At 35.3% G+C, this 14,520-nt stretch overlaps 1 protein-coding gene across 3 annotated transcripts in view; it reads right to left on the bottom strand.

The window, feature by feature from the left end:
• Nucleotides 1-14,520, bottom strand: part of CHL1 (cell adhesion molecule L1 like) — a 209,187-nt gene that overhangs the window by 54,545 nt on the left and 140,122 nt on the right. For 2 of the 3 annotated variants that reach the window (XM_087708892.1, XM_087708894.1), the window contains exons 7-9: nt 13,234-13,275; nt 11,965-12,082; nt 8,490-8,671 (exon numbers count right to left, since the gene is read on the bottom strand). In XM_087708892.1, the coding sequence (XP_087565018.1) occupies nt 8,490-8,671; nt 11,965-12,082; nt 13,234-13,275 (342 nt within the window). The remainder of the gene's footprint in view (nt 1-8,489; nt 8,672-11,964; nt 12,083-13,233; nt 13,276-14,520) is intronic. The other variant, XM_087708893.1, reaches the window with a different exon arrangement.

Here is a 14,520-nt window from a genome sequence, read left to right as displayed (position 1 = left end):
GCTGGATATGTATGCCTACCTGTTACTCACCTTGTTCTTTTTAAATATTCCATTCACGTTACTAACTGCCTGATTTAATATTGTAAAGCAGCGGAAAGCTAAAATGCATCTTTAATTTGATTACTTATATTTAAAAATGTGAGTTGTTTTTTTCCTGGATGTAAAATTAGCAACAAAGAACTTTTTGAAAAACTCTACAGCACAGAACAAATTGAATGACATCTTAATCACTTAGCTGTCCCACTAATGATAATGTGATTACAAAATGAGAGGGGGAAATGGTCCAACCTGTCAGAAATCACACCATGGGGAGCGGAAGAGAAATGCAGGCCAAAGTAGGTAAGAAAATGGTGAGATAATGCCTAGCTGCTTTGATTATGTGGATCTCAAAGTGCTAAAGGAACAAGCAGATATGATCTCAGAATCACTGTCTATAAACTTTAGTTAATTTGAGGATTTCTGAAGGACAAGAGATGTATCAAAGTATTAGAGAATAGTTAACATTATTCCATTTGTTAAAAATAACAGTAGGGGCCGAACCCAGGAAAATACAGCTCAAGCAGCTTGATATCAGCACTTGTGAAAATCCTGTAAAGGATAATTTAACAGTGGATTTGTAAGCACTTAGAAAGGAACAAAGTTAAAAGCCACCATGGGATTGTTAAAAATAGTCATGCCGGACAAACTTACATCTTTTCTTTTTCTTTTCCAACAAAGAGATTATATTAATAGACCAAGGGAATTTTGTGAATACATTGCATTTGAATTTCTATGGATGTATTCTATTGATCATAGCCTCTTTGTTGATATAATGAAATAATGTGGTATGGTTGGTCCTGATTCTCGATTGTTTGAGCAACTTTACCAGGTTCTGGTTCAACTTGGATCTTAATAAATCTATGTCTAAATCAGGGCTGTCAAACTCTAAACTTAGATGTGTTATAGGGTATAAATGCCTGGTTTACCGAAGAGGAGGGGAAAATCATAATATGTCATGTGACACCAACATGATGATGTGAGTTTGACATCCCTGGTCTAGACAGAGCGGGGCATTCAGAGGGTTTCCTTAGTGCTCTATCCTGGGCCAGTGCTTTTCAACATTTCTATAAATGATGTAGATGAGGAGATACAAGGAGTAGTGATCAAATCTGCACATGATGCAAAACTGGGAAGGATTGCTAACACTTCAGAAGAGCACTTCAGCTTAGAAGCTTGATAGATATGAAAATGTGTACCTATACTCAAATATGTGATACAATGGTGGAAAATTTAAGGTTCAGCATTTGGAAAAACTGGACACACCAGTACAAAATAGGTGGCATCTAATTCAGTAGCTTCTGTGCATTAAGATAGTTTGCAGATTGCATTATAGTTTTTCCCCTGCTTTTGCCAATAAGCAATTTGATATTATTGCACTTGTTAGAATTTTGATTGTTCTATTTTGGATTGTTCTATTGTTCTGTTTGCAGATTATTGGATTTGCTCCTGGAATTTTCATTCCTTTTCAGCATTAATCATAGACTGAGCCAGCTCAATATCAATTGTTTCAATTACCTTATTCTGTACACCACTTTTATGCCCTTAAACTATTAGTGTCTAGTTTGGTAATAAGTTTCAGAAAAGCATTAGGCACATGATCCGAAATAGCTGAACTGATAGGTCATGATATGCTGCTAGCAGTGGTGGGATTCAAATAATTTAACAATTGGTTCACCCAGTTTGGCTGTTGTGGGAGGCATGGCCCATTCCCATCCTCCAACTCTGCCGCACATGTGAAATGAGCCTCTTGTGATGGCCAACGTGACCCTGGGTGAACCAACATAAGGGAAGGAAGAGGAGCAGGGAGAAGAAAGAGGGAAAGCCTTTCCTTGCACCAGCTACTCTGTTGCCCATTTGTCCATTACAGCACAGCACAGTGCCCAGGATCCACATTGACAGTGGGTGAGTGTGTGAGGGGGAAGGTAATTTAACAACTGGTTCACTTGAACCAGTGTGAACCAGCTGAATCCCACCACTGGCTGTTTGTCTGACATTTTGAAGGTGGCAAAACACACTCTTCTAAACATCTAATTAACCTTGTACATCTCACCTCCATTAGAGGGCGCAGTCTGTGGCTGCTTTCCTTTTGGGAGGTGCTGATTAATGGAAAGACAAATTAAATTGGAAGAAGTTGCTTTCTTCAACTTTCTTTATGTTAAAATTGCAAGGACAGCTTGTGTCAGCAGCCTGATTTTTTTTTCTCTAGCAGAATAGGGCTCAACAATCAGGGCAGAAAATTTTATGTTGGCATACTTTCTTGCTAGTTCAAGGACTGTTAGGTAGCAATTCAATGCAGCCATCTGGCTATGCTCCTTAGTCTGATTCTTTGAAGAAGCACAATTACTTGGGAATAATTCAGAATGAAAAGTGCTAATGAATGTCAAAAATTATTTTCTTCTTTCTGTTCCCTAATATACGGGTATTCTAATTTAGAATGTTGGACTGATTGAAACACACACACACACACACACACACACACACACACACACACACACACACACACCACATACACAGACAAAGAGTGAGAAGCTACAGATTCACAATATTAGATAGATAGGAATTTAAATTTTCCCTAGAAGGCATATTTTCTTTTAAATTCTTTTACCTAGACTGCTGTCCTTCACCTAGGACACACATAATGGTTAAAGTTAAGTAATCCTTTGGAAATTTAATTAGCAGCACAAGTGAGAAAGATCCTTTCCCCATTCCTCTTTTACCTTCCCTCACTTCCTTATTATAGCCTTCCAGGCATTTTCACTTTCTAAAGTAATATTACTTCACTTCTAGAGGAATTAAGTATAGAAAATAATCCTTGTACCCTCAGATAAAAAGTCCACAATTTTCTTCAAAGACTATAGTTGAAATAGCATTAGCAAAAGTTGTGGGGAAACTGAAAATGGTAAAACAGAATAGAAACTTTATCGATTATAGTCATTTGACCATATCAAAAGTGCATGTAATCCTCCACTTATGACCACAATTAAGCCCAAAATTTATGTTGCTGAGTGAAAAATTTGTAAAGTGAGTTTTGCCCCATTTTACTATTTTTCTTGCCATGTTTGTTAAGTGAATCCCTGCAGTTGTTAAATTAGTAACACTGTCATTAAGTGAAACTTATTTTCCCATTGACTTTGCTTGTCAGAAGGTTGCAAAATGGGATCACATGACCCCGGGACATTGCAACCATCACCAGTAGTCAAGCATCCAAATGTAAATTATGTGACCATGGGGATGCTGCAAGAGTCATAAATGTGAAAAATGGTCATAAGTCATTTTTTTTCAGTACCGCTGTAACTTTGAACGGTCACTAAATGAACTGTTGTAAGTCGAGGACTACCCTTAGAAAGCTAGCAGAACTATACAAATGCAAAGAAAACAATAGTAACTCATCAGCCCTATAATTAACCCCTTTCTTATCTAAATATTCCTTCCTCTTTGAAATGGCCTTTGATAGAAAAAGCATCGTCTTACTAGTAATAAACAGGGCTGTCCACCCCCGAAAACAGTAAAACAGTTTTTCCCAGGTGCCCCAGCATGTGTTCATTTTAAAATAAGAATGTAAGTGATAGAAAGTAAATATCTCTGTCATCAATCTTTATCTGAAAGCATAGTCAAGCATTTGCTATCTTCAAATTATTCTCTAATCTTCCTGTGCAAAAGGAAACAAATCCCAGAGAAGGGATTTGTCAAATCTGTCAAATTTCAAGTTTATTTTCATTTTTGCTCTGATTTTAGGTTTATTTAGTTCATGCTGTTCCTTAATACATCCATATCAAATTGCATGGAAAAAAATAGGAAAGTATTGAAGGAATTGCTTTCTGTTTCCAGGATACATACAATGAATTAGATAAAATTTCAGTTGAAATTTCCTGTTTACATTCCTACAAATTCCAAATTTCCAGTATAAACATTTTTCTCTTCCTACAACCAAAAGAAAGCAGGATAGAGTAAAAAGAACAGTAATCATCTAAGCAGCCAGTTGTTTCTGGACTGACTTATATTTTATCTAGGACTATATCCTTAGACAAAAATAGTAATAACATTAAAACTTGGTTGCAATTTGACTAAGGTCCAATGGAGTCAATTATCTATATCTATATCTATATATCTATATATCTATATATCTATATCTATATCTATATCTATATCTATATCTATATCTATATCTATATCTATATCTATATCTATATCTATATCTATATCTATATCTATATCTATATCTATATCTATATCTATATCTATATCTATATCTATATCTATATCTATATCTATATCTATATCTATCTATATCATCTATATCTATATCTATATCTATATCTATATCTATATCTATATCTATATCTATATCTATATCTATATCTATATCTATATCTATATCTATATCTATATCTATATCTATATCTATATCTATATCTATATCTATATCTATATCTATATCTATATCTATATCTATATCTATATCTATATCATCTATATCATCTATAAATGCCTGTGTGTGTGTGTGTGTGTGTGTGTGTGTGTGTGTGTTCCAGTGTAACTCTGTAACACCTTGAGCAATTTCAACCAAACATGGTACACAGATGACTTATTCTCTGTAAAAAAAAAAAAACTTTGGGGTTAAGACACCCCTAACATCCCTCAGGGTGTGTGTTCTGTTAAGATACAGCCTGTTGTGCCTTAAAATGGCTTCTACTATATAGCGCAGTGGAGTTGCCATGGTAACGGCTTCACAGTACTCCACAATGGGGCTCCCTCTGGTAAGGGGAAAAATCCAACATTAGAAATTACGTTTGGTCCAGATATTTTTCTCCTATAAATAAATATCAGGACAATGCCAGGTTATCAGCTAGTAGCCTATAAAGTCGACAATGTGAAATACTTCCACCAAATGAGCACTAGCTCTTAGGTTATGAGAAAAAGGGATGGAAATGTCACCTCTGATTAATGGTGCTGACATTTTGCAGACCACAAATGTAAGAAATGGCAAGGAGTCAGACACTGGGAGTGTGTGTGGCAGTTAGGGAGGAAAGAGATTGCTTAGAAAACTTCTGAGAATAACTAGAAATCTTGTCAGTCACACCAAGCTGGTTTAGCAGATTTTATTGCTCATGATATTGCCCTATGCTGGCATTATGGAAATGCAGATGTACATACATCTGCTGTATCCTATTTAATAGAGCAATTGTTTTTGATTGAATTTGGAACCATAATTCTAATACAGCTTAATTACACTGATTTCTTTAGCCATATGATAAATTTTGCAGCTTTTGCATTTACTTTGAACGCTTTACGTTCTCAGTACATGTTCATACACTTCTTCCAGCTTGTTAAAATAGACAACTATTGTAGAGATATTTTAATCCAACTGGAATTATATCTAATAGTAATCTGAATTATAGAAACATTTTCATACCCTAGACAGCATCTTTCATTTTCTTGGTCCCATACATGCCTGCCCAATACAAATACACACAGAAACATACTTCAGGATGAGCAATATTATACAAAGTCCAATGAACAGGCATAAGTAATTTTATTGCAAATGTGCTTAAAAAGTGGTCTTTTTAAATAAGAAGAAAATTACTTGAAAAGCTTTTTTTAAAAATCTATAAATTCCCTCTAGTACTGAGAGGGTAAGAGAAGAAGGCTTATATATCACAGCCAAACAAGAAACATGCATATTCATTTAAATGTTTTGCTCATTTTTCTTAGGTCAAACAGTTGATTATGTCAAGAAAAACTAAGATGTATCTCTAATTATTATGGCAAATTTGCACAACACGCCAGCTGCATAATGGCTGCAAATGTGTGTAAAAAATCCTCAGTGGCCAACCATAAACTTCACAAGCTGGAAAAAATAATGACAAAGTGCAGGTGCTTAATCATTCTTATGCCTGCTACCTTATCTGTCCCCACTCCCTATCTCCAAAAGCTGTATTTTCAGCCTTCTGACTCTAACTAGGTTCACACATTACACTGAACCATGTGTTTTTCTTTGTTTGGACATATTGTGCTAACCTAGACGAAGTGTCTTATGATGATGTGTCTACCCTGGCAATTGATGTATTCAGTGCTATTTAGCAATATTTCCATTTAATGAACCTTGTATAATATGTTTTAAATGTGACTGACAACTGTATATTCACAACCATCTATTTAGGCACAGCAGCCCAGAGTCACTTATGTGAGATATGGGCCATGTAGAAGTTTAATAAATAAATGAAAATATGTCCAGTTTATCATTTTGCACACATTATGTAAAATATGCATGCTTAGAGACCCATCCATGTTTAATAGATGTTCAGCTTTATCAGATACTTATTACCCCAGTAGTCCTTTACATTGAATGTAACAATGGGGGAAACCAAGGCTTTCTTGGTCAATGTGTTGGTCATTAAAGAAAGAAAGAATTAGAATCAGAAAGTCCTACAATATATATTTAAGATAATACTAGGCCATTTCTAAAGAATTTACCTTATAAGAAAAGAATCACCAGGAAAAAAAAACTAAAGTAAGAGAATGGGGAGCTTAAAAATAAAGCATGACACATCACAGAACATAATAAATTATTATTTAAATCTATTTAATAAGGTAATACTGTACCAAAATCTATCTGGCTTTACTAACAGTTTTCTTTCCCTATATACATATAACAAGCCATGAGGTCATGTATTTCAGTGGTGGGATTCAAAAATATTTACTACTGGTTCTATAGGTGCGGCGTGGCGTGGCTTGGTGGGCATGGCATGGCTTGATGGGTGTGGTGTGGCTTGGTGGGCGTGGCATGGCTTGATGGGTGTGGTGTGGCTTGGTGGGCGTGGCATGGCTTGATATGCATGGCAGGGAAAGGATACTATAAAATCTTTCCCTTCCCGCTCCAGGGATACTGCAAAATCCCCATTTCCTTCCGATCAGCTGAGATGTGGGAGGCAGAGAATAGATGGGGGCGGGGCCAGTCAGAGGTGGTATTTACCAGTTCTCTGAACTATTCAAAATTTCTGCTACTAGTTCTTCAGAACTGGTCAGAACCTGCTGAATTCCATCTTTGTCCTAGTTTCCCTAACTTCATTCTCACTTTTGCAAGCTTATCTGGCGTCGCTTTATGATGTCTGATCAGAAAAAGTTTCATGGAAAGTTTTAGCTCTCTGGTGAATTGAATTTATTGAAATAGTTACATGTCTTCAACTATAATACAAGCCATTATCCTGGACATTATTATGAGCATTTTTCTTCTTTTTAGAGGAAAGGGAACAAAATACGAATGGTTAAAAAGATGTACAAGAAAATTTCAGTACAACTTGTCAGAGGAAAAGAGAAGTGCAAAAAACAAAGATGCAATATATTTGTGAGGTTTTTATGCATCAGTAATAAATTTGTAATGATTTTAGCACAAGAGCTCTTCATTAGAATTATTTACTTAAATTTCATTATGCCCAAAATGCAAATCTATTCATTTTCATTCACATGTCACTGTATTGACTTTGGAATTCCTTGGTAATGGTGTTGCATATCCACAACAAATTTTGTAAGTGTTCCCTTTTCCAATTGTTGCTTGCAGTTGAGGAAGCTATAGAGATTTAATAACTATTTTGAAGTATCCTCCCAAATCTGTATTTCCCATGATCTTTTAAAGTAAGTCATGTGTGGAGAATAGACATAATCGTTGATTTTGTACATCAGAACATATGTTTTTCTCCAACAAAAATCTGTGTGCAAAACAATTGATGTGAGGAGAAAACTTTCATAGCCAATATGATTTGTTTCAGTTGAGACAGCAGTAATTTCACATATAAGTTGTGCATGATTTGTTCCATAGAAACGTTATAAGTGTGAAAAAAAAGAGATTGATTTTAGCCGAGAATCAAATACGCTGTACTGATCATTATGTTGGTCTTTGACTTTAATTAAGATTTGATTTGATGTATACTGGTCAATGTAGGAAACCATTTCAGAAGATTTTAATGTGTTTGCTTTCAGAATAGTTTTCTGTAAAAAGAAATCTTAAATATTATATAAACTGAAATAACCACATAGAAATGTACACCCTGTACATAACTGTATTTTTGAACTTCATTTTTTTTATTAAAAAATTGTGTAAATATTCATATGACAGTAGAAATGAACAATTACAAATTGCTTTCTAATATTTAATTCTCTTATACTGTATATATTCTACTCAAAGCAGTCTTAAATGCTTATAGTGTACAATCATATTAAAATCATGTCAAAATAGGCCATCGGGCTTTTAAATAAATGTTCTATTTGATTAACATTATTTTGAAAATCAAGAATACTGTTCATTAGATAAGAAAACTACTTAGACTTTGGAAAGCCAGCACTAGGTGGGATTTAGATATGAATAAAAATAATATACTGTATCTATCTGAAAGATACATGCATACACACAGACCCCCCCCCCCCCGAGTCATTTATGGGATCATTGAACCTACCTTCAACACGAACTTTGAATTCATGCTTTGTTTCTCCTAAATCATTTGAGGCTACACATTCATAGGTTCCTTCATCATCTTTAGTAACTTGTTCTATCTTCAAAACTTTTCCAAAATTCTCAGCGACTCCTCTGAAAATGCTGGTTTTGTTAATCCTTCTCCATGTTAAATGGGGTGTTGGACTTGGATGAATTTAAAAAAGAAAGAAAATGTTTATGTTAAAAAGTAACATGAGCCTTTACCTGCCAGTCAAGAGTTCTAGATTCAACAAATGCTTATATAGACTAATGTTGCTTAAAATGAGTGACCATATAGATCTTTTTATTGTAAATAAATGTTATGATGTTCAATATTTCACAATAAGCTGTTGTTTGCTGAGCTGCAATTGTTTTGGAGGCGAGTAAAATAATAGTTTGTTTTATAAATTCTGTTTTTTGCCTTATTTTAATTTTTCTTGTCTTGTGCATCCAAGAACTGGATATGAAATGAAGATTAAACACTGATTAGGAATAACCTTCGGAAAAGACAACTAAAGTATGCTTCCTCATACATATGTCTTATTCCACATTTGCAATCTGCAAGTCAACAAAAGTTCGTTATTTCAAAATATGCACTGCAGAGTATCTCTTTCTCTGTTGTGTATGGAATTTACACAAATATTTGGTTTTTAAAAATATTTTTTTCTCTAATCAGACTTTGGATAAAAGAAGGATAAAAGGCAAAAAGGCTGAATATTAGAAGTCAAGTAATATGTTGTATGAAAACAGTGTTATATGTGAAGAAGTTGGTATTGAATCTACCTATGTTATAGTAATGTTCCTTGCAATATGCTTTCTTTCCAAGCTCATCATAATAAACACAGTCAGTTCACATCTTGTGTCATGAAGAGCTTGGAGTATCAGAGATAAACTGAATCTGTCTGCAACAACATGTGCATTCAAAGATCTGGATTCTGCTAGTTTGTTAAAAAAAGAAAATGTAAGCATTATTGCACTGCAAACCAAAGAGTTCAGGGCCACAGGGTCTGTTGTCCAACTGCACAATGTCAGACTATAGATTTGAGAGCCACAGAGCTAATTGCAGCATTTTTAAGCAAACTACAGCACCCTCTTAGGTTTAGTTGAGTAATGACAGTCTTTTTTTTTAAAGGATAATCTTAGGTCACCACCAGAATTGAAGCATATTGGAACTGCAGAAAGTCACTGGTGATGCTTTCAACAAAAAATTCCACTGTACTTAAGAGAAAATGGCTGCCACAAAGAAAAGGACAAGCAGAGAAGAGTACTAAAATGTGAAGCCTCTATATCTTTTTTTCCTTCAAGATAAAACTGCCTCAGTTGTACTGCCTTGTATTGAGGACAATACAAGGAAGGTTATACAAAGGCTCTGTGATGGAGATGAGTGGTTTTAAAAATTGATAAACAAACCAAATATAGAGTGTACTTCCCCCCCCTTTCCTGCTGTGGTATTCATTTTCCTTTTATTTGAAAACTCTGCTTAAGTTAAGGAATCAAGCTCTACTAATTATCTCAGATGCCATTTTCCCCCTCAATATATCTTTTAGCAATCTTTTCACTGTTATATACTCATTTTCAAATCTTCTCTCATCTCCCCTTTAGCTAAAGCAGGTCCTTCAGCAAAATGTGGTTCCTATTTTCCACAATCTCAGGATCAGCAAAGCCTGCGATACCAAATATGCATAGTTACAGTTGATTGGAGGTGTCATTTAATTTCTACTGTAGTTTTCATTTTGTATTTTGAATAGAATTATTAATTTTGCCCAGCTAAATAATTAAAATTTGCTATCTTTGCTCTGGTCTGAAGAAATAGCTGAAACACTTGGATTCTTTATGTTTATTTAGAGGGAAAAACAATGGAAGAAACTGTTGTATATGTGGTAACTGTGGGTTCAATTCAGTTCAATAAAATTGATCAATGTTTAAAAATACCTTCATGAATATGTATCTGTATTCTGAATCATGCTGGTAACATAATGGTAACATGTTTGCTATTCTAAGCAATAACTGACTCAGTTTGGCTATCACACTAAATAAATCACCAGCCATATAATCATCTGAATACTTTCTTGCAAAAACCGATGAGATTTGTATTTTAGAAACTATATTGTCTTTTATCCAAAGTACCATATTTCTCGGACTATAAAATGTCCTGGAGTATAAGATGCACCAAGATTTTGAAGTGATAATTTTTTTAAAAAAGTTTTTGCACTCTGCAGGTCTCCCAAACCCTCTGCATGCCTCATTTTTTGTGAAAAACTGGGCATTCAGAGAGTTTCAGAGGCCTGCAAAGTGCTCCTGGGAGCTGGAGGGGGAAAAAACAAGCAAAAAGTAGCCTATTTTTTGACAAAACTGGCCCATTTTTTCCAAAAGGGGGGGGGGCATGCATAGCCTTTAGGATGCTTGTAGAATGCTCCTGGGGGCTGGGAGGGCAAAAACGAGCAAAAAAAGGGCCCATTTTCACTTGTTTTCCTTCCCCAGCCGCCAGGAGCACTTTCCAGGCCCCCAAGTTCTCTGTACGTCCATTTTTGTGAAGGGACAGGGTTTCGGACCAAAAATGTTGTATTCAGTGTATAAGACACATCCAGATTTTCATCCTCTTTTTTGGGGGAAAAAGGTGCACCTTATATTCTGAAAGATACAGTAAGTAAAAATATACACAACACTATCTAATGGCTACTATAGATTAAAAGTAGTCCAGAGTGCCACTGAGAAGCTGAGCTTATTTCATCCAGTCCACAATGGCATTAAAATCATAAATGGGGTTAAAGATTTTGCTGCAAGGGCAATAATCAATTCTTTGTCTTCTTAGACAGAATGAATTCTCCAGACAATTAAATATAAAAGGAACTTTGTGTTTTGCAGAATTACTGTGAACTCTCATAACAAGAAAGAGAGACGTTCAGGCCAGGCTGCTAACTTAGCATTTCCAGCTGGCCTTGCTATTGCCAACACTGTGTATGGCATAAACAGAGCAGAATCATGTCAGCTTATTCTTGTGTCCATCTGCTGGGATGGCAGCATGCCAAGGGTCAGGTTACTATCAGTTCCAAGTTCCTAAAATATAATGGGGCTGATTATAGAACAAAGCCCAAATATTTACAATATCTTTCTGTAACTTTAGGTATCTACTTTAAAAAAAATCAATTGCTTTTGCTTCCTTGTAATTACAGATAGTCCTCAACGACAATTGAGATCAAAATTTATGTTGCTAAGTGAGACTTTGCTTGTCAAAACATTGCAAAAGCTGATTGCAAGACCCCACATATTTATGAACCATTATACATAGGAATCGATTGCCAACCAGCTGAATTTGATTGTGATCATAGGGATGACCCAACGGCCATATATCACTTTTTTCAGTTATGTTGTAACTTTGAACAGTCAATGATTTGTTATAAGCTGAGGAATCATTTGCTGTTATTTTTCAAAATCAGTTCTAAAATACGAATACTCACAGTCCTTCAGCAATGCATTCCAGAAAAAGATCCATTCCTTTCATAAATGTCACTTCCGAACTGGCACCAGAAGATTCAGGGATAAGTAGCTTGGGTTTTCTTTCTTTGATTAAATTTGCTAAAAGGGAGAAAAGTAATTTCAGAACTCTCAAAATAAGATGTATTCAACTCTTCCTTATTCTATCAGTCATGGTCAATAAAAATATCAGTGCTAATTCATTCATATGCTCTACATATTATAATGAGATGTTCTTTTCTGCTAGGTCATTTTTTTCATCTGCTTTAGAAAATACTTCTAAAATTTGCAAACACTATACAATAGAATGTGGTATATTAATTGTAATTTGGGGATAAAATGTATGAGTGCAGCATATTCTTTACATTGTAGGAATAGTACAATTAGAAATAATTGTAAAATTTGTGGGCTCCAAATTAAAAGCTTTGAAAGTGGATGAAATGATAACATCTTAAATAGACTGCTAGGATGGGGAGATTAGGAGGAAGAAGAAATATTGGATAATTTCAGGATCTGGAGAAGAAAGGACTTTCTCTTACTGAGACTCTATCCCTCAGTGTCATCTGGTCTACTAAAGATTAAGATAAAGCCTTCAGGAGAAAGAAACATTATATTCTTCATCTTTCCAATTAGCTATCTTAATTATGGTTCCACTTTCAAAATAAGATTAAATTGTTTTCTCCTATGAGCATGGAACATGGGAGAAACGTGGAAATTATAAGCAGGAAGAGGTTGGCAAAATTCAATAGTATCTTTTGGGTTCAGCTTCTTATTAGAGATTTTGGAGAAAATCTAGGTGGTCATTAGGAATTCAAAACAACTTGGTGGCACCCCATCTTTAAGCAATCTAATTGGAGAAAGATGGACTAAAGTGGGGAATCTTGGACTAGATCCAGACTTTGGAGTTTTCTATTCCTGTTTTATTGGGTAATCACAGCAAATTTATGTTTTCATCTATCTGGTTGGAAACTACAGTATCTCTCTCTCTCTCTCTCTCTCTCTCTCTCTCTCTCTCTCTCTCTCTCTCTCTCTCTCTCACTCACTCACTCTCACTCACTCACTCACACTCACACTCACACTCACACTCACACTCACACTCACACTCTCACTCACTCCCTCCCTCTCCCCCTGTCTCTCTCTTACACACACTGTCATTTGCATGTCTCTATGTAAAATGCAATATATTTTAATTAGGATATTTTATTCATTTTAATCTAAGCTGAGGCATGAAACTTTAAACAGTAACAACTTACCCTTAGCCGCATTAGATGAACTGGAATCATTAGTATATTTTACTGCAACAGACAGAAATGGAGACCAAATGGAAACATGAATGGTGATGAAATTTATCAAATAAATGATGGATATAATCAAACTAAGTAACAAATTCAGATTATGCTGACGTAGATCCATTTGCAAGGTGAACTTCCTTTGTTCTATCTCATGAAACTGAAATTTTTAAAATTATCCTGCTCTGTAAAAAATGGGATGGGGAGAAATGCTATTTGAATGCAATTAGATTATTCTGCTGATCTCCTGGACTGAGATCATATTATTTCCACCTTAAAAAAAATCCATAATTGTTGAAGATGCAATGCAAGCAAGCACTATGATAATGAACACATGTACAAATGACATAAATACAAAAAGATCTCATATTTAGCTAATATTTTAAAATGTTCTTCCATCATGGTCCTTTCAGCCAACCCTGACAGAAGATTGTGTTGACTGATTGATCAATACTTAAAGCCTATTCCACTTTCAGATAATTCTTATGAAACCAAATCACAATAGCAATAGCAAAATAACACTCAGACCTATATACCACTTTATAGTGCTTTACAGCCCTCTGTCAACATATTGCCCCCCAACAATCTGGGCCCTCATTTTACCCACCTCGGAAGGATGGAAGGCTGAGTCAACCTTGAACTTGGTGAGATTCGACCTGCCAAATTGCAGGCAGCTGGCAGTCAGCAGAAGCACCCTCGAGAACTGCATTCTAAACACTGTGCCACCACCGCTCATAATATAGCTATCATCACCAAAAATCACAAATTAACAAGTTAACTGGAGGTTCAATTTTTGCTGCTCCACTACTTATCACTACATATGTTGTCACAGGCAATGGACAATATGTAAGCCTGAATGCTCTTGCTATTATTAGGTGGGTTTCTTTCACCCATGGAAGAAAAACAGTTCTACAAGCTTGTGATGAACCTTCAGTCTACCCATCCATCACATCTCACCTCACCTCTTCAATTCAAATCCACTTTACGAAGACAAAGTAGTAGATGTTTCTTCAGGACCTACTGTTGTTTGAAGGCAAGGAAGGATAACAAAGCCAGGGGAATTCCCCAATTCCCTTCTATAATATGCCTTGCACTCAGTACATAAGGATACTATTATTTGGCAGCAGTTCGCCTATCTCAAAATAGGAATCAGATAGCAAAAAATTGAAGCTCCAGTTAATTGGTGAGATGCTGATGTTAAATTTGTTTTGCTTTTGGTGATGGTGCTTTTATTGCGTTTCGGTTTCATGT

The sequence above is a fragment of the Thamnophis sirtalis genome, unplaced genomic scaffold, assembly GCF_051295495.1.
Source record: "Thamnophis sirtalis isolate CommonGarterSnake01/CBP01778 unplaced genomic scaffold, rThaSir2_p1.2 scaffold_3, whole genome shotgun sequence".
Classification (NCBI taxonomy): Eukaryota; Metazoa; Chordata; class Lepidosauria; order Squamata; family Natricidae; genus Thamnophis; species Thamnophis sirtalis.
The sequence above is the reverse complement of the archived record's forward strand: the minus strand, read 5'-3'. Positions and strand labels throughout refer to the sequence as shown.